The 25,006-nt window shown below is 44.4% G+C and overlaps 10 protein-coding genes across 10 annotated transcripts; 5 read left to right on the top strand and 5 right to left on the bottom strand.

Annotated features, from left to right (window-relative positions):
- Positions 1-270: 270 nt before the first annotated feature.
- On the bottom strand, positions 271-1,768 carry EAF01_008404 (uncharacterized protein; the record flags this gene model as incomplete). The annotated part of the gene is made up of 2 exons (XM_038916660.1): positions 271-1,454; positions 1,687-1,768. The coding sequence occupies 2 exons, from the start codon at positions 1,766-1,768 to the stop codon at positions 271-273; spliced, it is 1,266 nt and encodes a 421-aa protein (XP_038768022.1).
- A 1,908-nt stretch (positions 1,769-3,676) lies between these two features.
- Positions 3,677-4,863, top strand: EAF01_008403 (uncharacterized protein; the record flags this gene model as incomplete). Its single annotated transcript, XM_038916659.1, has 3 exons — positions 3,677-3,700; positions 3,814-4,116; positions 4,183-4,863. The coding sequence occupies 3 exons, from the start codon at positions 3,677-3,679 to the stop codon at positions 4,861-4,863; spliced, it is 1,008 nt and encodes a 335-aa protein (XP_038768021.1).
- Positions 4,864-5,009: 146 nt separating this feature from the next.
- Positions 5,010-8,113, top strand: EAF01_008402 (uncharacterized protein; the record flags this gene model as incomplete). The annotated part of the gene is made up of 6 exons (XM_038916658.1): positions 5,010-5,645; positions 5,705-5,764; positions 5,852-6,038; positions 6,256-6,390; positions 6,469-6,792; positions 6,855-8,113. 6 exons carry the CDS (start codon positions 5,010-5,012, stop codon positions 8,111-8,113), a joined length of 2,601 nt encoding a protein of 866 aa, XP_038768020.1.
- Positions 8,114-9,052: 939 nt separating this feature from the next.
- EAF01_008401 (uncharacterized protein) lies at positions 9,053-10,702 on the bottom strand (the record flags this gene model as incomplete). The annotated part of the gene is made up of 3 exons (XM_038916657.1): positions 9,053-9,699; positions 9,748-9,996; positions 10,135-10,702. 3 exons carry the CDS (start codon positions 10,700-10,702, stop codon positions 9,053-9,055), a joined length of 1,464 nt encoding a protein of 487 aa, XP_038768019.1.
- A 280-nt stretch (positions 10,703-10,982) lies between these two features.
- EAF01_008400 (uncharacterized protein) lies at positions 10,983-11,447 on the bottom strand (the record flags this gene model as incomplete). Its single annotated transcript, XM_038916656.1, has 2 exons — positions 10,983-11,388; positions 11,440-11,447. The coding sequence occupies 2 exons, from the start codon at positions 11,445-11,447 to the stop codon at positions 10,983-10,985; spliced, it is 414 nt and encodes a 137-aa protein (XP_038768018.1).
- A 385-nt stretch (positions 11,448-11,832) lies between these two features.
- Positions 11,833-14,729, bottom strand: EAF01_008399 (uncharacterized protein; the record flags this gene model as incomplete). The annotated part of the gene is made up of 7 exons (XM_038916655.1): positions 11,833-12,209; positions 12,280-13,162; positions 13,218-13,566; positions 13,618-13,821; positions 13,880-14,010; positions 14,070-14,235; positions 14,398-14,729. The coding sequence occupies 7 exons, from the start codon at positions 14,727-14,729 to the stop codon at positions 12,091-12,093; spliced, it is 2,184 nt and encodes a 727-aa protein (XP_038768017.1). The 3' UTR covers positions 11,833-12,090.
- Positions 14,730-15,161: 432 nt separating this feature from the next.
- EAF01_008398 (uncharacterized protein) lies at positions 15,162-15,490 on the top strand (the record flags this gene model as incomplete). The annotated part of the gene is made up of 3 exons (XM_038916654.1): positions 15,162-15,169; positions 15,232-15,359; positions 15,408-15,490. The coding sequence occupies 3 exons, from the start codon at positions 15,162-15,164 to the stop codon at positions 15,488-15,490; spliced, it is 219 nt and encodes a 72-aa protein (XP_038768016.1).
- Positions 15,491-15,948: 458 nt separating this feature from the next.
- On the bottom strand, positions 15,949-18,292 carry EAF01_008397 (uncharacterized protein; the record flags this gene model as incomplete). Its single annotated transcript, XM_038916653.1, has 4 exons — positions 15,949-16,524; positions 16,620-17,124; positions 17,173-17,242; positions 17,308-18,292. The coding sequence occupies 4 exons, from the start codon at positions 18,290-18,292 to the stop codon at positions 15,949-15,951; spliced, it is 2,136 nt and encodes a 711-aa protein (XP_038768015.1).
- Positions 18,293-18,565: 273 nt separating this feature from the next.
- EAF01_008396 (uncharacterized protein) lies at positions 18,566-20,508 on the top strand (the record flags this gene model as incomplete). The annotated part of the gene is made up of 3 exons (XM_038916652.1): positions 18,566-18,697; positions 18,746-19,951; positions 20,008-20,508. 3 exons carry the CDS (start codon positions 18,566-18,568, stop codon positions 20,506-20,508), a joined length of 1,839 nt encoding a protein of 612 aa, XP_038768014.1.
- Positions 20,509-22,748: 2,240 nt separating this feature from the next.
- EAF01_008395 (uncharacterized protein) lies at positions 22,749-23,885 on the top strand (the record flags this gene model as incomplete). Its single annotated transcript, XM_038916651.1, has 2 exons — positions 22,749-23,213; positions 23,286-23,885. The coding sequence occupies 2 exons, from the start codon at positions 22,749-22,751 to the stop codon at positions 23,883-23,885; spliced, it is 1,065 nt and encodes a 354-aa protein (XP_038768013.1).
- Positions 23,886-25,006: the final 1,121 nt, after the last annotated feature.

Genomic DNA, 25,006 nt, shown 5'->3' with positions numbered 1-25,006 from the left:
GGCTTCGTGGCCCAAGTTCAACCCGAGATACCCTAACCACAGTGTCTAATGTACAAAAGCGCAGAAAATACAACTGTATGCTGTTTCTCCAATGCAATGCAGTCTTTGATGTCGCTGTATCGCTAGAAGAGAATATCGTAATTTGATGTAACTCGAAAGTAAATGATTGTTGTGAGTGTGTGTCGAGACTGCGGAGTTCAAGTAGAAAGATGGTTTTTCGAGTCAGGAAATCTCTACGAGTCCGAGACTTGAAATTGGTAATCGGGCTTCTTATTCAGCCTCTTTGACGTATTTTTTGACATTGAGGGCCCATCTCAGCTCCCCAAGAACCTTTTGCGTCTCTACCATAATCTCCTCGTTGGCCTTCTGCTGTTTACTCGCATTTTCTTTGATATCCACGAGAGACTTCTCCTTCTCTGCCTTGTACTCCTCATATTTCCGATCAACTTCATCCTTTTCTCTCTGCAGTGTTTTGAGTTGCTCGGCTTGCTGTTCTGCGAGGCGTTTGAGCATGGTGATCTTCTCGTCGTCGGCTATCCTCTCCTTCACAATGGTTTTGATCTCCTTCTCTAGCTTCGCTACTGTTCGATTGGCGGACTTTTCCTGGTCCTTCCAATGGTTGGTCATGACATTGTTTCTTCCCTCGTACAGCTCCGCCCGGCTCTGAGCTTCTTCGACCTTTTCTTTGCATTCCTTTTCCAATTTCTGCATCTCGGTCTTCCAAAATAGCTCGCCCTCGGTGGCTTTTTCGGCCTTGAGTCGTTCCGCATCAATTTTTTCCTTGGCGTCCGCGAGTTGTCGCTCCCTCCTCTTTAAAACCGTTGAGTTCATAGCAGCATCACGCAACTTCCGCTCCCATTCTTCGTTCTCTTGGACGAATCTGCTCTCAGCCAGTCTTGCTTGATCGAGAGCCTCTTCCGCCCTCAGTCTCTCAATCTTGACATCTCGCTTCAACATGTCATTTTCCTTTGTAAGTCGCTCGATCACTCTCCCCGACTTCCCCAAGTTAGCTTTCCCAATAGCGGAGTTGAAGTCTTCACCATCATTCGCGGCGATATCTTCCACGACATGTACATTGCTACTCGAGTACTTGGTAGGGCCGAATTCGGTAGATATACTTCTGACAACTCCTCTAGGCATTACTATCGCGGACGGATTCTGTCGACTGAGTGGTGGTTTCGAACCATTTATGGAATTGTAGCTAGATTTTCTTGGGGTAATAGGCGTAGTGGATTCGTTTTGTGATTGAGGTTGCGCAGTCGGAGTATCGTCGTCGTAAGAATTTGGACCAAGTCGAGAATCATCAGAGGGTACGGATCTAATTGTGCCCGTCGAGGATTTGAGTAAGGAGGGATCCGTATTTATGTGAGGCATGTTCATTGCGCTGGAAGAGAGTATCGTGAGAGGGGCATGTGTAGGGCTTTGCATCCTGTTAATATGGGGGGACTCGAAATCTGGTAAGAATACTGGTTAGTCATTGTTCAACATCGCAATGAGCACCAATCTTTTGTTTAACTAAGTCGAGGGAGTTTTGCATAAAGAGACAAACAATTATTCAATGGACCAAGAATTGTTAATCTTTTCCCGGTGTTTCCAATCCGTCAATGACCTCTATTAAAATTTAAGGTGCAGATCATGATATCTTGCGATAAGAATTCTGGATCATAATTAGAAATGCAAGCTTACCTGTACTCGGAGATGCCGTAGGAGTATGGGTATCTCGTCTCGAAGATGTATCCACTGGAGGAGTTTCTGCTCGAGTTGGCATTGCTCATTTCTCCTTTTCGCGATCTAGGATAATCCTATCAAGCCATGCACGACTTCCATGAGTTGTTTGAAGTTATGTGCAATCTTTCATGCGTGTAACGAAAACGATATTGTGAGTGAGCGTCTCTTCCTGCGTGGGGTAATAGATATAACGAATGATGGGAAGAATGAACTTTCTACCTAAGTGGGCTAGCTGGATATTTAATCATAAAAGATATCGCCAATGTACTCAATCGTCAGTGGCCTTTTATTAATAAGAGTTTCTGTGTGTTCTTCTCAATAATAAATGCTTTTCCAGTTTACCAGATAATGGATGGAAAGCCCGTATGGCAATTGAATCTCATCCAATGAATCTAGCTGACCGAGCAACGCATCATGTAAGCCCCAGCAATGAAAGGATTAAAAACGGTCTAACCCGTCAATGCCGGTAGGGGGTCGACAATACCTAGTACCGGTAGGTATGGTCCCATCTGCTCGCCGTTACCTTTGTTACTTCGTACTTTTGCAGTGCAGCGCAGTGCAGTGCAGTACTAGGTAGGAAAGCATGCTAGTTATGTACGTCAGACAGCATGAGGTGGAGCGAAGAAAGTTATTTTGATGGCGGGTTATCCACGATGTACTTAATTAGTACCTACAAATGCACTCTACCCACGACGACGGCTTACCTAGATTTCAGTGCCGGGCTCTGTACAACACTCGTTAGTACCTGGTATATCTGTTAGTGCCAGTCAGTGTCAGTTAGTGTCAATGTCAATGTCAATTCAGTCATTCAAAGGTTGGTAAATCATATTCTCCGTAGGTACTTTTCATGTCTTGACTCTTAATCACACTTTTGACGGGTGACTAGGTACTAGCTAAGGTTAGGTGAGATTGATATTTCCCCTATCCTTCCATTTCGTTTGTCCCGAGTACGTGCGAAGCATAATACCTGCTAGCTATACCCTCGCGATGAATAATCCTTACCTAATCAAAGCATGAAGAGATAGAGGTAGGTATAGGGTTTTGAATAGATCCCTCGTAAATTATCGTAAATTATCGTAAATTATAAGAAGCTTTTCTCCATTTATTTGCAAAGTTCGGTGTTTTAAATTTTGCTCTTTTAGAATTTAGTGTATTGGTTCTAATAAGCGTTCTTTCGTTCTAAGCCTCAATAGCCTGCTTCTGCCTGAGTCAATAGTTTTCCTAAGACCATACATCCTTTTTCTTCTACTTTTTTCTTTGCTTTGCTTTGCTTTGCTTTGCTTTTCTTTTCTCTTCTTTTCTCTTCCTTTTATTCAGTCGATCTTGATTAGGCATTGTGAATCGCGACATCTATCTTCAACAAGATCAATTGGGGTGTTTCCAAGGAGAAAGCTTCTACTTGAAAATCAAAGAATATCGCCGATACTCTATTGAATATGATCCAGATACTCTGGTTCTTATATGATATCATTCTGAGTGAAGATTGTGCTAATTGAGGTCAACAGAATTGTCCAGAAGTATCATGCGGTGCTCTTGGGCATCGGATATTTGCGGATATTCTCTTCCTTTACGAAACCGGATGTTTAACAGCTTCGCCATTGGCCCAGCGGTCAAAAAATGGAAGACCTCCACTGGACTAGGGAATTTCTTCCATAGATTTGCTCTCCCGTATCCATTACCAGGCTGTCGTGTTGGAACCTTCAGTAGATTGCTGCGCTGTTCATACCCTCTATTCTTTTTGTTGGAGATTATAATCAATCTCCCTGGTTTATGGCCCGGATATTTTATCTCTATGAGCTTTGTATCATCGGACACTTTCTCAACATGGTATATACAAGCCAGTTCATGTTCGGTGAGAGGCATAGTACTATGTTCCTATCGGTCTTTCGTTTGTCTATTTCCATTCAGACATTTTGGCCTTGGATTCTAACAGAATTTGCGTGACACGATGAGTTCAGGATATACAAGCGAGGTGAGTAAAATATGTCTTTTGTCTGGCTTCATTTAGCCACGACAAGGATCTCATCCTCTTCTCAATTCAATGAAGAGTGACTAGCAGAATTTCAATTAACAGTCTACTTTAAGGGTGAGAAAACCGACAAACATAAACCCTTGCAAAAATTGCCCATAGATCGTCCCGGAGGCCGTTCACTTGGAGTCCTATTTGAGGACATCACCGTTCATGGTGTTTCTGCTGGCGAACAACGTGCTCAGGATCTCTTACGAATCTTTCAAGATGTTTTCGTCAACTGGCCAACGGGCTTACTACGTAAAGCAATACGCCCCGGCCGCCCCATGCATTCCACAAAAAGATTGATACAAGGAGTTTCCAGTGTTCTTCCTCCTGGTGAAACGCTTCTAGTCCTTGGTCGTCCTGGTGCTGGATGTGTGACTCTTCTTAGTGTACTCGCAAATCAGCGTGCGCAATTCGTAGATGTTGAGGGTGCCGTGTAGTATGGCGCAATCGGGTCGGATGAGATGGAAACCCGTTACGGTTCCGAGGTGGCTCTGAACAATGAGGACGATATCCATTTTCCTATATTAAAAGTTGAGAACGCCATGCAGTTTGCACTACGTCTGCGCAGGCCAAAGTCCAACCCGGGGACAGATGCCGAGTTTGCCGAACACTGGACCGACGAAATCCTCGATTCTCTTGGCATCAAACATACAAAAGCCACGATTGTTGGCAATTCTTTTGTTAGGGGCGTATCTGGTGGCGAACGCAAGCTTGTATCATTGGCTGAAGTCCTCAGCGCCGCTCCTGCTGGCGTTGCATGGGACAATCCATTGAGAGGTCTGGACAGCTCATCTGCCCTCAGCTTCTCGCGTCTTCTGGAAGGCATGTCAAGGGCCACTGGAATGTCCAATATTGTCACAGCTTACCAAGTCTCTGAGAGTATTTACAGAGAATGCTTCGATCGTGTTCCGTTATTGTATGATGATTATCAAATTTATTCGGACCCTGCTGGCGACACTGCTAAACGTTATTTTACCGATCTTGGTTTCGAATGTCCTCTCCGTCAAACGACACCAGATTTCTTGACAGCTATTACTTCGCCAGACGAACGCCGTGTCAAAGTTGGGCATAACCCCCCGCCACCACTTGATCCTGCTGGTCTTGCTGATGCATTTTGAAAGAGCTCATATTACCAGAATCTGCTAGGAGAGATTGGACGATTCCGTGAAAAGCATCGTGACTTGGCGAGTGCGGCAGCCTTCAAGTCCGAAGTGGCTGATTCCAAGCACAAGTTTACTCACCCAAATGCCCTCGCGCTCAGGTCATGGTTGCTATGCGACGACATTATCAACTTATCTGGGGAGCTCGGAGGTCGCTCGCCATTATCCTCACTCTGAATGCCGTAAACGCTCTTATCACAGGCTCCGCATTCTATGAAAGACCTCTAACAGCCACTGGAGTATTCGAGCTTAGCGGTGCTGTCTTCTTCGCCCAGATATACTTCTGTCTAAATGCTTCAGGGGAAATTGTTTCTACAGTTCATTCCCGGACAATTCTCCAGAAGCAGCACACAGTAGGCGAGCTACATCCGGCTGTTTTGGCAGTCGCTCTCAATATTGCTGAGTTGCTGGTGTTTTTTCGCGCAGACCGCTCTTTTCACCCTTCCATATTACTTTCTCGTCTTTGCAAATCCAACAGCATCAGGATACTGGGTTTTCAGCTTTTGATCTTCGTGTTCTATACGAGTCAGTTAGCGTTTTTCCGAATGCTGGGTGCATGGTCCCCTAATGTACCGGTCGCTCTCTTATTGGGTGGTGCAGCCATGCCGGTCGGGTTAAGTCATTCAGGTTATGGCCCAACGTGGCCAGCACCGTTGAAATGGGATTTCTGGATCCGTCGAATCAGTCCAAGTCCATATTCACTGGAAGCGACAATGGGATTTCTTATGAAAGATAACACCGTTTACTGTACCCCTGACCAATTAGAAAAACATCAAATGAAGCTGACAATCTTAAATAGAATATAACACTAGCCAATCAAGGCTGTCCTATCTCAGGAAGTTCTCCAGGTTCTTCCACCGTAGCAGGCTCAACGTATCTGCTCACCCATTTCGGTTATCGCCCATCTAATGCGTGGCGAAATTTCGGACTCGTCTTAGCTTTCTAGGTCATTTACACCGGTATAACAGCTGTAGGTTTGACTTTGATGACGAAGAATCGTGATGGAGGTGGCGCAAGTCGTGTATTCAAGCAAGGAGCTGTCATTCCTGACGCTATTCGTGGTGACGAAGAATTGCGCGAAAAAGAAATTGATCTAGAATCCCAAGGAAATCCAGCTGCTGTTCATCCTCAGGGTAATGCCCAGAGTTTCAACGACTCCAATAGTACTCTTTCCACCAATGCCGCTAACTGGACTGAAAATTCGAAAATAGTTCTAGAGGAAGTTAATCTAATGACCTATGTTGCGAGAAAATAAAGTTTCCTTTAATACAAAATAACAGCCATCGTTTACCTTCGCAAATGTCTCATACCACGTCCAAGTCGATGGAGAGAATTGACAACTACTCACAGGTATGAGTAGATATGTCAGGCCTGGTCAGCTTACAGCCCTCATGGGAGTATTTGGTGCCGGAAAAGCAACTCTCATCGACACTCTTACTCAACGCAAAGATACGGGTATCGTGACCGGCGATATGATGATTGGAGGTCGGCCTGTCGCCAATCTATGAGCAAGATTCTCTCGGGCTTGTGGATTTTGCATGCAGCAGTATATTCACAATTCAGGAGCCACAGTCCGCGAGGCTGTGATCTTCTCGGCAATGATGAGAAGGCCATTGTCGGTATCGAAAAAAGAGAAGGAAGCGCGTGTTGAAGAGGTCATGGACCTACTAGGACTTGAATCAATCGCCGATGCCTTGATCGGCGTTCCGGGAGAGGGAGGTCTGGGAGTCGAGGAACGGAAGCAAGTCACGATAGGTGTGGAGTTGGCCGCTAGTCCTTCAATGTTGCTATTTCTTGATGAACCAACCTCCGGACTCGACAGTCAAGCTGCATATTCGCTCGTCATGTGTCTGCAGCTTATTGCAGCTTCTGGAGTACCTATCATCTGTACAATCCATCAACCTTCCGCAGTTATCCTTGAAATATTTGATCATGTCCTTCTTGACAAGGGGAGGACGCACTATATTACTCGGCGAAACCGGTAGTAAGTAACTTAAGCATCGTTGTGGATTACTTCGCTCGCAATGGCACTACAATGGATGGCACTGCCAATCCAGCCGAGTTTATGTTGGATACTGTGGCTAGTCCTTCGGGAAGTGATGAGTGGTCCAGAACATGGAATGATTCGCCCGAACGCCACAATCTACAAACACAAATAGAACATCTAAACTCTTCGGTTAATAGTAATCTGGATGCCTCTACTATAGACGAAATACTTCCATTGATACACCAATATATCACCCTCACATCTCGTCATTGGCTACCTATATGGCGCAATGGAGTTTACAGTTTTAGCCGTCTTGCTAAAGCTATATTCATGGGTCTTTTTCTATCATTCATCTTCTATCAAGCCTCAGACACAGAACAAGGAACCCAAAATCGTCTCATCGCTCTCCTACTTTTGCCATGGCTCATTCCCGCTCCTGCAGATGATATCCAAGCAATCTGGTATTCCAAATGGGCACTCTACACGGCACGTGAGCGCTCCGGTGTCGGTTATCATTCACTCGCCCTATTTGCCGCTCTCGTCACAGTAGAAATCCCACTCGCTATAGTAATCTACACAATATACTTTCTCTGTAGCTGGTTCACTATCGGCCTGGAGGAGCCTGCATTCGGATACCTCCTATTTCTCGCACTTGGCATATACGGACTCGGCTTTTCCTTGGCAATGGCCGCGCTGGTTCCAAACAGCGAAGTTGCTGGGTTTGCAAATAGTCTTTTGTGGTGCGTACACACAACTTTTGGTGGAATGGCTCTTACGTATAGCGATATGCCTTCACTTTATTCTGCGTGGCTTTTCTGGGCCGATCCCCTACGCTACTGGCTGGGATCGGCGATTTCTAATGGAGTCCACTCTGTCCCTATCATTTGTTCTGCCAGCGAAATAACGATTGTATCTCCACCTGTAGGACAAATATATGGCCGATACCTCGCGACTTACCTCTCGGGAACCGGGATTGATGACGCAAGTATGGGATATATCTCCAATCCTAATGCGACAGAAAACTCTAGTTACCGTCTCTATCAAGTGGGAGACGATTACGCGGTTTCGTTCTCGTATCTTAATAGCGAGAAAGTGAGGGATTTGGGGATATTCACCTTGTTTAGTATATTGGCGATCGTCTTTTTGGCTAGTTGGGGAAGGTTTTCGAATTTGAAAGGTCCTTCGCTGAAGGGGTTGGGGTTGGGGAAGAAGACAATTTGATTGAATCAGAATGGAACGATATGTATGTGAGAAAATTTATGCAGAATGTTAATAGATGATAGAAGGGTGTTGGCGTTGGGGAAGAGAACGAAGTAGATTAGAATAGAAAGAGAACAACAATAGACGATAGAAGGATACAGTAATTAGATTCCTTTTTTGTAGAATATTACATAGTTGGTACTGAATAATTCTTTATTTGACAATTTGAAACTATAACCTCTAACCCGCCATTAATCAATCCATCGTTATTAATTTTGCTTCGTTGAACAAAAACCCGTCTGATACTCGATCACATGCACATGAGGGTATCAACAAGAACCCGCATATGTGACATTATAGTGCTGGCGTGCGCTACATACTTTCTCTTCGAACTTGCCCTGAGAATGCCCTTACCTTTCTCCTCAAAAAAAGTTATCTCACTCTCATCTGCTAAACTCCTAGATCCCTCTCGAGTCTCCAAAATGATACAAGTTCAACTATATGATTCCAAAAACACGCACAGTACCATATATTGATAAATTGTCTAATGTGAAAACCCCACCACTCCCTTGCAGTAATTCTCGTTTCACTTTGAAATTTGTGTATTTTCTTCATGAAAAATTTGTGAGATAGATGTGCAATACTCCTGCTTAATTTGTGCAGATAGAGAAACTTCAGATTTTCATGCCCGTTCTATATTCTATTTTGTATGCTACCTGAAGTTGTAATCTTATTTTACATTGATACCATTTGTTGGTTCATCGCGTATCAGATTTATTGCGGCATATCCACCTTGTAACCAGACGAATAATGTTCAAAACAGACAGTAGCTCATCCTTAATCTCATCGAAGAGATGAGGAAACCTCTGAATGGCGATAGCTCCCTTTACAATTTTCATGATTGGCAGATATACTTTCTGAGTAACAGTTACTCCAAGTACCTAATAACATGATCCACACTCACGTCTTACAGTAAGCCCCACGGCACACCATTCCCATTCGACATACCATGATCCAAAAAGACCTCTGGCTATTGACATCAGCCCATTGGTTTGTACCTGGGTTGCTATCGCTGCTCGTATTCCCAGCAACCCCAGCTTCATGCGTCGGCATTTGCTGTGGCGCTGTTCCCTCGAAGCCATAAAACGGCATGAAGAGAAAGTCTGCATTGTGTGGAAATGCTTGAGTAAAGAATTGTTGAAGCTGGTCAAGTTGTGATACACTCTCAAAATTTGAAGAGGTGGGAAAATTGACACCGGAAGCATTGTGAAGTGGACCCGGAGTGTTGGCTAAAGGTGTGTCTGTGGCAGAATGAGAGATCGGTGTATTTGCAGTTGTGTTTGTGAGCCATGGAAACTGTCCAAGTAGTGTATCTAGCTCATTATCAATAGTATTTACAGTTTCAGTGCGCTCCTGAATAGATTCATATAAAGGCGCTGGATTGTAAGCAGCTGTTCCATTGCCATCGGGTACATCATCTGAGTTAGGGCCTTGTGCGGAGCGAAAAGCATCTTTGGCCACACGCATAATGCGTGAGCTCAGGGTTCCTCCAATCTTAGGCCCAGAATGCTCCATGGAACTCAAACAACGAAGATCATCTTCAACAGCTTTGAAGGTATCTGCAACATTACCAGCGCAACTTTTCTTAGGTCAACCTATAACATCATAGAGTAAGGTAAGACAAGCACCCACGACATTATAGGCAACTCCAGAATCTTGCCTCATTGAAGTTGCGCGCGTGTTATAGGCTTCAAGCGCGAGAGCAATGAGTTTCTTCGATGCGCACAAGACCTTTTCGACACAGCCAAATATATCCGTGAAGCCTAACTCCCGGGCTGCGGCTAGAGCTTCGGCCTTTGTTGCGTGTTTGCACACGGAAATTAGTGCGGGACGATGGATAAGAACTATGCAATGATATTAGTGTAATCCAAGATGCGCACGTTGAACTTCATGCCACAGATGAGGACTCGGAGGCATTGTAGTGTCAAAAAACTGTAAGAAGGGAGGAAGATCTGCCATCGCTTTTTCTAGGGCCAGCTCACACTCGCGGGTAACATGGGGAATATTGGCGGAGTCAGTTGCGAATCCCCCGTAGACATATATTCCGCTATTGATACGATCGGCCGCACGACCTAGGGTGGCCATAGCACGGACATATGCCAAGTCTGTAATTTCTTCTGGATCACCATTCTCCGTCTCCGAGCTTGGTAGATCTTCGGGAAAGGCGGTGTCAATAAAGCCATCTCTCAAACAGGATGCCCTACCATGGAATAGGGACACAAGCTTTTCCGTCGAGTAAAGATTCCAAAATGTTACCCGGAGTCGATGCACATTGGGGCGGGTGCCGTTGGCGACCTGGGCCCTATTCATGCCTAGTGCAAGTGCATTAAGGGCTGCATGGCCCACGTACAAATAAGAGTCATTGGGACGCATTAATTCGATAGCATATATAGACCTTAGAAGTAAGTGAACACCCTTGAGGGAGGCGTCCTCGAAAGTCGAACCAGACAGCGTCGCACGTGATGACAAGTAGGATGCCCATCTAGCCATAACCTTAGCATCTTTGTCAGGAGAAAGACTAGATATCAAGGCGCCAATCGCAAGGACCATAAGTACGATGTTTTTTCGAGTTAGCTTGCTACTATAATAGGCGTCTCATTCTGGTGGTGGAGGCTCCCAGAATGACTCCCAATCTTCGCGAATTTCGCGCAATTGAAGAAAGGGCCATTGGGGATAAGCAACCTTAAAATAGGTGCCAATGAAACAATCCCAATGTCTTTACCTGGATGAACGGGTAGAGATGTAACCTTACCACCCTCACTATGATGTTGGTATTCAGGACGCTCGGGTGGGAAGACAAATTGGTCCAAGCCCCAAACACGCATCGCACTTAATCGGTCATTGCTTGAATTTTTGGTGCAATAAATACACTGGTGAATGCTTTGAAATAAGGCCATATTGGATGCCGGTCCATAGTATTGAATGCTCCCGAACCAGTCTGGCATACTTCAATACCAGACGAACGTAGCTCTCGACGTCTCTTGACTGCAAGTGGTCCGTTGTTGTCAATCGCCAGTGGACGATGAGTTTCTGGACGTATCACTGTAGGCGAAGCTGTTCGACCATCTCTCAATCCCGGATCTTGTGCTTCATCAAGGGGGTCCAAATCAAGGCGAGGTCTCTTTTTCTTCCTACCTCGTGACTTCAGTGGCGTGTATGAGCACTCTCGATTGTGCTTAGCACATGAATTGCGTTGGTTTATCGCCAGAACATTTTTATTTTTTATTTCGGCAGTTCTGGCAAGTACTTAGAGTCAGCAAAGCCTGACGAACTGAATGAGGATTTACTTATGCATCGGCTGCTCGATCCACTGCCCCCTTTTCTCTTCCTCTTTCTATACTGGTACCACGATCAAGAGATGTATCTGGAGACGAGGTGACTCGCGTTATTCCATTAGGCTTTGGCAGACTTATGGGTACTGTTGAAATTCTAGTTTTCATCTGGTTGAATTTATATCCAATTCGTGATACTTACGTCTACGGTTTTTCTGCAGTTTTATCTTCTTCGATCATGATTCAGGACGAGCACAGCTTAGTAAATATACACGTGATTCGAATCAAACCCCCTACCTAGTATCTATCATTGGCTCCGCTTCATAAGTCAGCCGTTGAGATGAGGGAATACAACACAAATTTCATCGCTTATAAATACACCGGAAAGTGTAGAGGTATATCAACCTTTGTGAACTAGTTGAATTGATCATAGTCAACACTGCGATCTAACTGTAAATATTTAATAGTTTTTGTACCGCCCCTTGTCTGTTTCTGACTCCCGGGGAACTCCTGATCATACAATAATGTGCGCATAGCATTTTTTTAACCCCTAGCCCAGTCTTCATTCATGTCCTGTAAAATCCCTTATACGCCGATTGATGCTGGAATGCGAGAATTGCTAAAGTACAAGAAGGGCATGTAAATCGAAATTAGAAACGTATGCACCTAAGCGCTGATGATCATGCCATTCGATTTCGTTTCTTCGTCATCGCCTTTGAGACGGTCCTCAAATCCTGGGCGCCATTTCTTGAGATATTTGGCGGCGATGGGTTTTGCATTATCATCTTTCGCTATTTTTAGCATGGACAAAATGAAGGAAGGGAGGAAGGAAGGAAGGAAGGAAGGAAATCTTACAAGTGTTCCAAATATCTTCAACTGCGTCGAGAGCCAAGTCTCGGACCGGTGGCCGCATCATAACCAAATACAGGAGACTGGTTAGCGATAGATTGACCATGGTTGGGTCTTTGCAAAGCCCTTTGATTTTGTTCAACACCTCTGGACTCAACCCGGGAATCTCGCTCAAGAACCTTGTCAGGACTTTGTCCTTCGCATCAAGATAGATTGAAATTCCATCCAATACCTTAAGCGTCCATTTCTCATAATGTAGCATAGCCGAACCATCTCCCAGCTTCATTTGAACTTTGTCGTTGTACCATTCTTCGCACAGCCAAGCGACGGCGATGTCGATTCGTTTTCTAAAATCTTCCAGAATGTATACAAGAAGAGATTGCCGAATAGTGTTACTTAAGGATAATCGCTCGGTATCAGGCGACTCCAATTTGACAACAGCATCTGAGGACTCTTCGAGACCAGCACCAGCACGCGTTGCAAGGCGCGTAATGATAGTAATCCATGCATCCCTATCATAGGCACTAGCTGCTAGTCTATTTATGCCAGCCTTTGCCTTTCTTACCGCGGGCTCTTCTAGGGTCTGCATTACACCAAAGACTCGAGCCACAGTACCTTGACCAACCCGGGTTGCTTCTTCGGCACTGAGAGACGGAGGGGGCGGCAACGTGAACGGTCCAAGTGCTACATTTGCAACCTTTTCGATATCTACTTTAAGCTCTTCAGGTGGTGAACTGTCTAATTTGTTCAAGATTTGTTCTGTATCTTCGGCATTGTAGAAATCAGGTTCATAGTCGTCGTCGTCTTCTTCTACGCCCAGTGGAGCCGTTTCAGGGTTGATTTCTTCAGGCTTCGGCTCTGAGAGAACTTGAAGTCTTGCTTTCACGCCCTAATTGCCAGATGAGTAATCGTGCGAACACATTATTGAATTTGGAAAAACTTACGCTTATAGCCTGCTCAATGATATCGGTATCTAACCTCTGGAGAATTGTGATACCAATCTTGACGACTAGATCTTCCGATAAAAGTGCAACATCAAAACCCTTTAGGGCTTCATCGGTAGTGATGGTAAAAAGCTCGGCGATTGTGTGATTTCCAGGTGCTAATGGTGGTATATGTAGTCGAGCAGCTTTAACTTGCGCGCCTAGCTTTTGACGTTTGGCAGGATCTAGGGCGTCCACAGGTTCTGGAGGTCCACGCTTTCTATTCCCTTCATCAAAAATTTCCGTCTTAGAGCGCATCATTCGTTCGACATATTGCTGGATTCGCCCATTGAGTGGATTGTGAGGGTCCCTACAACCATCAGCTAGAACAAGCATACTTCACAGGGACAAAAAGACATACCGCTTGCTGATATGGATAAGTAATGATCTAGTAGTCTTTTCCATAGATTTAACCATAACGCGCAATTTGGGGGTCATTGGAGAATTGGCTAGTTTCAGGGGATTGAAGTTTAAGAGAACATTTAGGATTTTATTTGCAACATGGGGACGGGCTCGGATCAAGATGGAAAGGGAATTCAGAGTTGCATCAACAAGTACAGCATCGCTAGACATGTCAGTTCCTAAATGAGGGGAGAAGGTGGAGTGTAGTGAGCTCGACATACCTAGAGTTCTCTTGGAAGACGCTGAGGAGTCTATCGAGAAGACCTGACGCTTCAGCTTCAAGGTTTCGGGGAGGAAGAATAGTATGGTTCGGAGGAACCATAGATAGTGATACCTGAAGAGGATCACCACGCTAGACAGAAAACAACATTAGCATATTGCCTTTTGGGAAGTGCTAGGTACCTCTCATACTCTAGAATCTGCGTCGGGTCCTGTTGTTTGCACCAACACAACCCTCTGCGCAAACTTAATACAACATATTCTGATTCCTGGCTTCGCAGTGTCCCACATTCGAAGTATGCGAGTTTTGATTGCAACCATGCGATCCCAGGACGGTATGTCGTAGGGATTGTTAATACTATTCAGACACACTAGTTAGAACCAGCCCTAAATTCAGCGCCCATTGCTTGACGGCATCCAAAGATATAAAGATAGGAAGATAGAAAGATAGAAAGATAGAAAGATAGAAAGAATGTTAAGTTCCAAATCATGGCTAGAAACCGACAAAAATTTAACATACATCCATCGAACGACAAGCGGGTATATGCTAGCTGCTGTTTGCACTATACTCTTAATTACTGCACTATCTTCGTGCGGGTTCTCAATCATGTCCTCCAATGTATCCAGTACGACCAAGCTCAATGTTTCTTTCTGCGACGAAGGTATGGTTGGACTTGAAAACGTCTCTGCAAGGAAATCTGCGCCCCATCGTCGTAGTTCTACCCTCGCGGATGGTCCAATAATTGGTAGTATTCCTTGAATGATTTGAGTGTAATAGTTGGCATCCGAGAGCACAAGTTTTCGAGCATCATTCAATTGATTGATTTGTTGTTCAACGGTCAAGGTAGCCATGACGATGAGGATAACCTTGAAAGGCTGTGGGGAAAGAAGTCGAAGAAGATCTACTATGGATTGTACTGTGCAAGCTGCATGTGAGAAAAGACTACACCAATATCCACTATATTGATTTGTTGAGTTTGTAGTCAAGTTGACTCCAAACCATTCTGTGAAGCTGTTGTTGAACGAATCAAGGTTGACAAACAAATTATGTTTCTTTGATGTGATATTGGCTGAAGGTAAACGCGACCCTTTTTAAAGTTGCGCGGAACTGTACCAATACCTAGGTACCTGGTGGTACCTGCCTCGAGCCTGCTAGGCATATTCCAAGGTAGCCTTATCGATAAGGCTGGATCTCACAAATTCCATGACTTGGGAATTTCCTTTGGGGAAGTGGCGCCATTGAACAACTTCAATATACCAATTGACAAAACATTACAAGTCAAGATGCCGTTGTAAGTTGATATCTCGATTCCAGAAGAATTGAATGCTTTATACTAATAAAGAACCATTATAGAGTTCCCAAGTCTTCCTATTACGATAAGAATTACAAACAATCTGCTGCCCTCATTCGAGCGCGGAGACCATATCTTGTTAAGAATGCTTTGACAGGGGTCGGCATTGCTGCATTTGCTCTTGGAGTTTGTAAGTATCTGCGATATCAAGCCGGCTCAGAGTAATAACTTCCTACAGTTGCTTTCACTATTAGAGCAGTTTCACAAGACGACTTTGAAGATGTCAAAGTACCAGCCGCACCAAGCACACGGGAATCTTGACCGGATTGTGACGATATGACTGAGATGAACAACGGCTCTTATGGGCTAAATCCCATATAGGTGGAGGAGGCGACTTCGTAATACCAACTTGAAGCAGACTAGGGCTACAAAATCACAAGTAGATACAATGATTGTCACAGATTCAATGGGAGGCGTGTACATGAAGGAAAACTCTTGGAAATGTCAAGGGCTTCAAGTTTGTAGCTTTCTATATTTGAAGCAGCACGTTATAAATACAGATGGAGCTAGTATTACTGTAATACCGCCTAAAGGCTGAAGGGAATCATATAGCATATCAATAGTAACAATCGTATCACAGAACGCCGAACCGAATGAATGCTTTTCTGCCGTAACACCCACCATGCACCTTGAACCATATATTTGCGCCCTCGTAGTCATTAAAACTTTACTTGTAAACTCGTAGCATGAGTTTGAATTTCGGGAGATGCGCGAGTCACTCACGGTGGAGATATGCGGGTCATCTCTTGTACCACATCCTGTAGTCCGGCGCGTGATATCTGGTGGATTTGATTACTGGCGACGGGAAGAGCCTGATGGTTGTGCTGCTCGTTTGAGATGGATAACAGTGGATGAGGAGGCCTAGTTTGCTTTGGCGACAAAGATGGCTGTCGACTGCCCAACGGTGATGGTACAATGGTATGTGAGTGTGAAGTATTAGAAAAAGGATTATGCGGGGAAACTCGTCCACCAGATGTCATGTATCCATTAGTATGTTGTGGTACTGACGTTAACATATTAGAGAAGGCTCCTGAAATAGGGCCGCCTTGTTGATGAGAATGGCGACGGGGCTGTACTTGAACTTGCGACAAAGGACTTGTGGTCCTTGGTGTATGCTGGGCTGAAGTCTGACGCTGTATTAAGTGGGAGTTAGAAGGATGCTGCGGATTCGCCCAGGGTGTTTGTTCAATGAATTGTTCTTCCGCTGGCCTATGTCGCGATATTGACCTTGCTGTCCGCAATGCCGCAAACTCTTGCAGCGAAAAATTTGCAGGTTGGTGCACATTTCTAGTCCCCTGTGAAAAAGCCCCGTCAGCTTGCCTGTCCATTTTTGGACAAAGGTTTCCTTTTTGGACTAAATCCAGCCATGGCTCCCAAATAATGCACTTACTCCCATTGCATTAGTTACGCCCATCTTCTCAAAGTCCTCTTCGAGCTCTGCAGGCGTTGCTTGTGACATCGAAGGAGCGGCTGGGAATCCGACATGTTTTGCAATGCCCGAGAGAATAGAAACCTCGTTGGAATATGCTACCTGGTTCTGAATCTGTTGCGATCTTCGAGTGGGATAGTTCAGAGTATATTCGGGTACGCCGGTGGAGTAATTTCTTCTATCATGTTGTATTTCGTACCATTGTTTACCTAGTTGCTCCATCTTGATTTCTCGGATTTCTCTTGCTTCTTGTCGATATTGAATAAGAATCTGGCTCCTTCTCGCAACAGCATAAGTTTTGAGAGCTTGTAGCTCATATTCACGTAATTTCTCTGCGACACGGATCCTCTCATCTCTCCGTGCCTCGACAGGCTTCATCTGTTCAAGAAGATCGGGGTGCGTTGGATGGTCTTGTCGGAGCATAGCTTCCTCTCGACTTATTTGCTCGAGCCGCGCATCGTATAATCTATAAACAAATCAGCGAATGAAACAGTGATCAAGGATGTAATCTCACCTGTCCCTAAAGACTGCAAAGTCCTTTTCAATACCTCCAAGTTGATCAAACGCGCTTATCTTTTTCTCCACTAATCGAATCTGTGTTAGAATAATTGTGCTTGTTTAATTTTAACTTGCTGCGACACAAACTCACATTCTTCTTCTGTCTTTAATACGAGATCTGCTTCATCATCTTCCTCATTGTCTACTGGGTCCTCCTCGCCGTTTCGTGTATCATCTTCGCCGTTGGTTATAATGCCATTCTGCAAACTGTCTGACTCGTCCTCAATATTTATACCATTCTCCACAGCCTTTTTCTTCTTCCTTCCTCGTCTTTTAGGCGACACTGGTATGCCAGCGGTTTCAGTGGCTTCGTCATCGGGGAGCATGGTCTCTGTCACATCTACAAGAGCCTGCTCCTGTGGTCCATCACCTTCTTCGCCTGATATATTACCACTTATTGTATTTGATGCATCTTGTTCTGCAGGTAATTCGTCGTCGATCGCAAAGTCGTCGCCTTGATTAATGATAGAGCCTGTCCGCTTGGGTAGAGGTTCATCAAAATCATCTTCGAGTCCGCCGCTGCCCATTATTGACCGTTTGCGTTTTCTTGAGTCAATTTCGGAAGTCGATAACGCTCTCTTTCCTTCGCCCGCAGAATCTTCTAATGACGTGCGAGCTGTCGCTGGCTTACGATCCAGCTCACCATCATAGTGAGAGCTTTTGGGGCTATCATTGGAAACGGCAATGTCCTCGTCAGATAATTGATCTGCGTCATCTTCGTCATCTTCCCCCTCATCTGCCATGATCTGGTTGTGTAATTTGCTTGGGCTGCGCTCATTCGAATCGGCGCCAGTACGGGAATTAAGAACCACATTCTTTTGTACTCTTAATTTGTGCGGAGATTCTTCCAGTCGCTCCGTCTCTGCTTCGGAATCATCGTCTTCAGAAGGGTTACTAAGGTCGTCTGATGCTTCGGCATCGTCATCATGATCTTGCTCGGCATCTTTGTCTTCAATATCACTCAAACTGCTAGAGCGATCTTCTTCCACCTCCAGATCACTAAGCTCGTCATCAACCGAAGCTTCGTCGGGTATGATAGAATCAACCGCTGCTTCAACATCAATTTCGCCACTCATCTTGAGAGTGAATGAATTGTTGCAAAATTGTTGTGGTACTGATATTGCTATTGTCGCAAAACGAAGCATTAGGGATCGAGGTATAACTCTCGGTAGATTCTCGGGAGGTGGAAGGCGGTCATCAGCTGGCGGCAGTAAGAACCCCATTAATCCCTGCAAGCTGCAACTTTTTTATTTTTATTAATGAGGCCCTGAAATCTCAATATCTCGGGACATCGAAACATAGCATATTACCTGCATTATTTATTTCCAACAAAAAAATAAATAATCGCAATGGGTAAACGTAGCCGGAACGAGAGTACCAGCGGAGGGGAGAAAGCCAATGGTAAAGAAAGTGCTGGTAAATCAATTTTCACTGAAAACAAGGCTGTCGACCCTACTCTAGCCTTACTATTTGCATCAAGTGTAAGTCTTGAAATTCTGGCATCGCGGAATCTTGCTGATAAATTCTAGGCTGGCCCAGTACAAGCTCCACCAAAATCTAGATATCAAGAAGCACCTTTGCCTCGTAGAAATGTCCAATCGCAGGAGGGAGAATCATTCGAGGTTTCTGACGATGATGAAGACGCCGAAGATGTCGAAATGGGCGAGGGTGACGATGACTTGAGCAGCATTGATGGTGATCTCGAGGATGCTGAGATTTCGGGTCTATCTGCTGAGGAGGATGATACCGACGACATACATGACGAGGTATCCGAATTGGATAAATTGATCGAAGCCAAAAATGAGAAACCCGAACGAAAACGTAAAAGGAAGACCGATGAGCCAGATCTTGAAGGAAAGTACCTTGAGAAGCTAGCCAGGGAAGAAGAAAAGGAAGAGGAAGAACGCCAAGCCGAAAGACGATTGAAACGACAAAAGTTAGCTGCAGAGCAAAAGCCTGTTTCAGACGAAGATATGGAGAAAGATGGTTCTGATGAGGAGGGCGAGGAAGATGCTGAATCTGATAGCGAAGCTGAAGCTGATACAGAAGAATCTGGTTCTGAGGAGAAAAGCCATAAGAGAAAGACGCCATCCGATGTTCCTTTACATGAATCCCTCGTACCAGATAAGGATGCTGCCGAGCTCGAAAAGGCATCGCGTACTATTTTTCTCGGAAATGTAGCAAGTTCTACAATATCATCTAAAGCCGACAAAAAGATCCTTATGTCTCATCTCTCCTCTTTTATTGATGATCTGCCTCCTCCCCCGGCTGGCAAACCATCTCACAAATTGGAATCCCTCCGCTTCCGTTCCACTGCCTATGCCACTGCCGCACTACCAAAGAAAGCTGCTTTTGCTAAAAAAGATATTATGACTGCTACAACAAAAAGCACAAATGCCTACGCAGTCTACTCTACAGCATTTGCAGCTAGAGAGGCCGTTAAGAAACTCAATGGAACTATAGTACTAGACCGTCATCTTCGCGTAGATGGCGTAGCACATCCTGCGAAGACCGATCACCGCCGATGTGTCTTCGTTGGAAATTTAGGATTTGTAGACGACGAATCTCTTCTTGAACAAGATGGGGAAAATAGCCGGAAACGGTCGAAAATACCCTCTGATATTGAAGAAGGCTTGTGGAAGCAGTTTGGAAAGGCTGGTGAAGTAGAGAGTGTAAGGGTCATTCGCGATGAGAAAACTCGTGTTGGAAAGGGTTTTGCTTATGTACAATTTACCGTAAGCTTCTTTCGTCACTCAAAAATGTTCGAGCTCTTATTAATGCAGAAATATAGGACGCAAATGCAGTTGAAGCTGCTCTACTTTTTAATGAGAAGAAGTACCCGCCGATGCTTCCTCGTGTGCTTCGTGTTGTCCGCGCCAAAGCTCAACACAAACAAGTCTCGTCCAGACCCACAGCTCGTCAACCTAAATCGTCAAAATCTTCTCAAATATACAATCCAAAGGTTGATCCAAATCAAGCTTCTTTGCAGGGTAGAGCTACCAAACTGTTAGGGAAAGCTGGTGGCGCAAAATTCAAGAAAACCGGGGCCAACGATACGACTTTGGGCTCCAGGGGAGAAAAGCAAATCAGTGGAAACGGAGAAGCCAAGAGTGGAATGGCCGGTATCAAAGCACCTGAAAGTTTCGTTTTTGAGGGTTATAGAGCTAGTGCAAGCAAGGGCAAGCCGAAGGATCTCAAGCTGGGAGGAAAAGGTGGTGGAAAGAAGAAGGGTAAGCCCAGAACAAGGTCGTCAAACAGAGGTGCCGAGTGGAAGAAGCGAGGCTCGAAGTAGGCTTAGATTGTTCATATTGTAATCAGAATAATGATGTAGTAGAGTAGTAGTATTGGTGAATCAAATACCTATGAGAATGGCAACTCTTTGGGTAACTTTTGACGTTCATATTTTGAATATACATCTATGGATAACGTAACGTATGGGGAACTCGGACATATGGGGAACTCGGACACTTTTAGCCCATCACCAACTTGAAACCGCAATAACTTTTATTATGCATACCCAATCACCTTCTACATCTGCTCAAATTGAAGAGAAGCTTCAAAAGGCTATAATTTCACTTCAATTGAAAGAATTTAAATCAATTAGAAAGGCTGCAGAGCATTTTGAAGTCCCTAAGTCTACCCTAGCTGATAGGCTGGCTGGGAAGAAAACACGTTCCCAAACCCACGAAATGGCTCAAATTCTTTCAAACGCAGAAGAAAATACTCTTGTACGATGGATTTCACGACTTACCATCACTGGATTCCCTGCTACACCTATGTTGGTGAAGGAAATGGCCGACGAAATTCGTCTTCGACGCGTTCGGGTCGCGTCATCTCGAAATCCTACCTCGACAGAAATTCCACCTATAGGCCACGAATGGATCTATAGATTCCAAAAACGACATCCAGAACTTAAAACATGCTATTCACGTCAATTAGAGTCTAATCGGGCTAAAGAAGCAACTCCGGAGAATATTCAGGCTTGGTTTGACGCGTTTCGCACGCGTCTCATTGAGCGAAAGTATGAATTAGATGATATGTATAATATGGATGAAACCGGATTTGGAGTTGGAAGTACTCAAAGTACGCGCATTATAGTCGATTCTACTCAGAAATCGAATTGGAAAGTTACAGCTGGCAAGCAAGAATGGATAACTGCATTTGAATGTGTCAATGCAGCTGGAAATGCTCTATCACCTATGGTCATTTTCAAGGCTCAGAATACGAATTCTGCATGGATTCCAAAGGACACACCTCAAAGCTGGCAGTTCTCTACTAGTACAAATGGATGGACCTCAAATAGCCATGGATTAGAATGGTTAAAAAGGGTTTTCGAACCAGAATCCAAGAAAGTGTCAGGTGACCGACCTCGACTTTTGATCATGGATGGCCATTCAAGCCATATTACAGGTAGCTTTATTGCTTTCTGTATAGATAATGATATTGATTTACTTATATTACCTCCTCATTGCTCTCACTTGCTTCAGCCACTTGATATTGCGGTGTATGGGCCAATGAAACGATATCATGCTTTAGAGGTCGATCGATATTCTCGAGCTGGTGTAAAGCGAATCCAAAGAGCTGAATGGGTAGAACTCTTTCAAAATATTAGAAAAAAAGCATTGAATTCTTCTAATATTAAAGCTGGCTGGAGAGGAGCTGGTTTAGTACCTTTTGCCCCACGAAAAGTACTCGATTCATTACCATTTAACTCCTCCCAGCAACCTTCTACTCCACAAATGAGAACCCCCAATCAAGACCTAGACTTGTCTATACTCAGGAGTTCTCCTCCAGATGGAACAGAACTAAGGCAAGCAAATCAGATCTTTAATACAGCTCTAGCAAGCAGTGGTTCTCCTGCATCGCCAACTCGTCGATATGCCAAGAGAATGACTAGGCTTGTAGAATCTCAAAATGCTGAGATAGCCCTACTTCGGAAACAGCTCTCTGATGCTCAGGAGGTAATTGAGACTCGAAAGAAAAGAACTAAAGGCAAAAGAGTCAAATTACAAGGTCAATTTGTCTTTAGTACTAAGGAAGTATTGAAAATGGTACGTAAGGCGGAGGAAAAACCGAAGGAGAAAAAGCCACGAGGACGGCCACGCAAACGCCCAATTGAAGAATCAGAAGAAGAGATTGAAGAAGAAGAGCTAGAGAATAGTTCAAGTGATTCGGAATTGGAATTGGAGGATTGTGTGGCTCGTAGAACAAGATCGCGTGTAGAATAATTGAAAAAGTGTCCGAGTTCCCCATATGTCCGAGTTCCCCATACGTTACGTTACGTGAAACCAACTTGACCAAATTTGGAAAGATGCTGCACCCAAAATATTGCGTAGCCAGATTGCGACTTGCACAGTTTGCAATGAACTGTTCTTCAATCGTCACTCCAACTTCTCTTGCTCCAAAAGTGCGGGGCATTGCCTGTCATGATACAACACACGTGATACCAATCAATTTTCATGGCTATTTTTTTATTGAACAACACAAGATTTTCTTTCCCGCAACCACGTCACTCTGGACCCTGATCTCAAGATGTCTGGCTTCAGCTTCTCATTTGCAGGCGATGATATAGAGATAGATACAGCGCAAGATGCTCTTCCATCTGTCTCCACCCAAGCTGCAGAAACCGGCACCCTCGCACCACGAAAATCAAGCGGGGCATTTCCGGTAGCAGGACAACCACTTTTACCTCCAACTCATCACACTTTAGAGGAATTCCTAAAGACGTTGCCATCTCAGATTGCTTATTCTACGCTGGTTGTTAAGTTGGATGATGGTAAGGAGATTGGAATACCGAGAAGGGAGTTATGGGATGTTAGAGCGCAGTTGATGGCTGAGGATGAGGGAAATGGGGAAGGGCTTTTGGGATTGGGGAATGATGATGTGAAGACTGGGGTTTATGAAGGAGGGTTTAAAAGTTGGGAGAGCTCGGTGGATTTGGTTAAGGTTCTTAGTGGGAGGACGATTGTTGGGGAGGGGAGGAGGAGAGTTTTAGAGGTATGTGTTATTTTTGTTGAGACTTAATTACAGTTAAGTTGTCACGAAACATTATTTTAACGAATCTAATAGCTTGGTTGCGGAACTGCTCTTCCATCTCTAGCCGTCTTCCAATGGTTCCTGGAAAACACAACCTCTTCCACATCCGGGCTGGATCTTGGACTTGCAGACTACAATCCTACAGTTCTACAGCTCGTCACTTTACCCAATATTCTCCTTTCGTGGGCACAAATCACAAAATCCGAGTCTTGGGAGGCAGAAGGCGAACTCGATATCGACGAGGCACTTATCTCTGAATTTACCTCTGCGCTGACTTCGTGCAACATCAATATATCACTCTTCTCTGGTGCTTGGTCTCCAGAATTTGTCTCGCTGGTCACTGACAAGCTATGCCTATCATGCGAGAACACAATTATCATTGGAGCGGAAACCATCTATTCTCCTGTTGCTTTGAAGGCTTTTGCTGAAACGTTGATGACGTTACTTGATTTAAGCACAGGGTCGAATAAGACGGCGTTGATAGGGGCCAAGAAGGTGTATTTCGGAGTTGGCGGTTCAATAGAAGATTTTATTGAAGATGTCACCGCTCGTGGGGCTCTAGTAAACCAGGTTAGGGAAGAGTCAGATGGCGTTAGAAGAGCTGTTATAGAAGTTGAAAAGAGGGCTGAATAATCAAATTTGCATTCAAGTTATATTCATCAAATTTCTTAACATTGATGATAAATTTTCGACAATTTAACAGCATTGCGGAGCGATCTTTTTATTGGTGTCCTCAAGTATCTTTCCTGCTCGCCTAAATCATATTCTGTAATGATGGCAACTTATATTGTCACATTTTGAGATAGGTATCAGTGTGGTTGACGGATTCAGTTCGTTTTAACCGCTCTCCGTTTCCAAAATGCAGCGAAATCTGCACTCCTACGTCTTAGCATCTCAAAGCTGGTTCTTACAGATCCAATTCTGTCAGACCTCATCGGCGCACACATATATTTTTCTCTTGAAGACATTCATGGCCAAGTTAGCTCTAGCCGTGCTCGACCAATAGCTCTGCTATCATGTCCTCCGATTTTATAGCCTCACAGTTCCATTTCAACACTTATACCCACTTGTTCTCTTACTCTTAAGCTCAAAGTCAACGTGGACCTAATCTGACTCCATTTTTAACAGAGAGTTATGACATCAATAGTTCAATTTTGTGTTCCTTAGACGACGCCATTTATCGATATTCTACAGAGAGAGGGCAGCTATGAAGGATTTCGCCAATCCATCCAATCGTCTGTTATCAAAACCTAGCAATTTTGTCAAAATCCAAAATAGCATCCAATTTCAAACTACATGCTATATCCCCAGCCAACCCATAGACTATTCTCAGCACACTCTACACCATCAGCGGTACAATAAAATGGATTCGGCTCGTCTAAGTGATAACAAGCCTATAGTGAATCACACAACAAGAGGCTCTTCCATATTATTCACTATACACCCATGCACCACTCAAAGAGAGGAATCTCAAGGCCAAAAAAGCGACGACAAAACATATAAGTGGAACCCTACTCATAAACATCAACATCAACGGCAAGAAGTCTCCAATCAAGTAAACAAGCCTTCAAGAACCAAACAAAACCTGCCTCCAAGATATCAAAATATCAAAAAAGATGTAACCCAGCGCTGATCAGGCGCTAAGATGTCCCCCATATCGTATGTCCATACAATAAAAGTAATTAACACACAAGACTATGCATGGGTCCGGACTGAAGCCGCAATTGAACCACTGAGCCACAATCCTCAAACCA

The sequence above is a fragment of the Botrytis porri genome (assembly GCF_014898465.1).
Source record: "Botrytis porri strain MUCL 3234 chromosome Unknown BPOR_011, whole genome shotgun sequence".
Classification (NCBI taxonomy): Eukaryota; Fungi; Ascomycota; class Leotiomycetes; order Helotiales; family Sclerotiniaceae; genus Botrytis; species Botrytis porri.
Note: the sequence above shows the minus strand (reverse complement) of the source record. Positions and strands in the feature narration are given on the sequence as shown.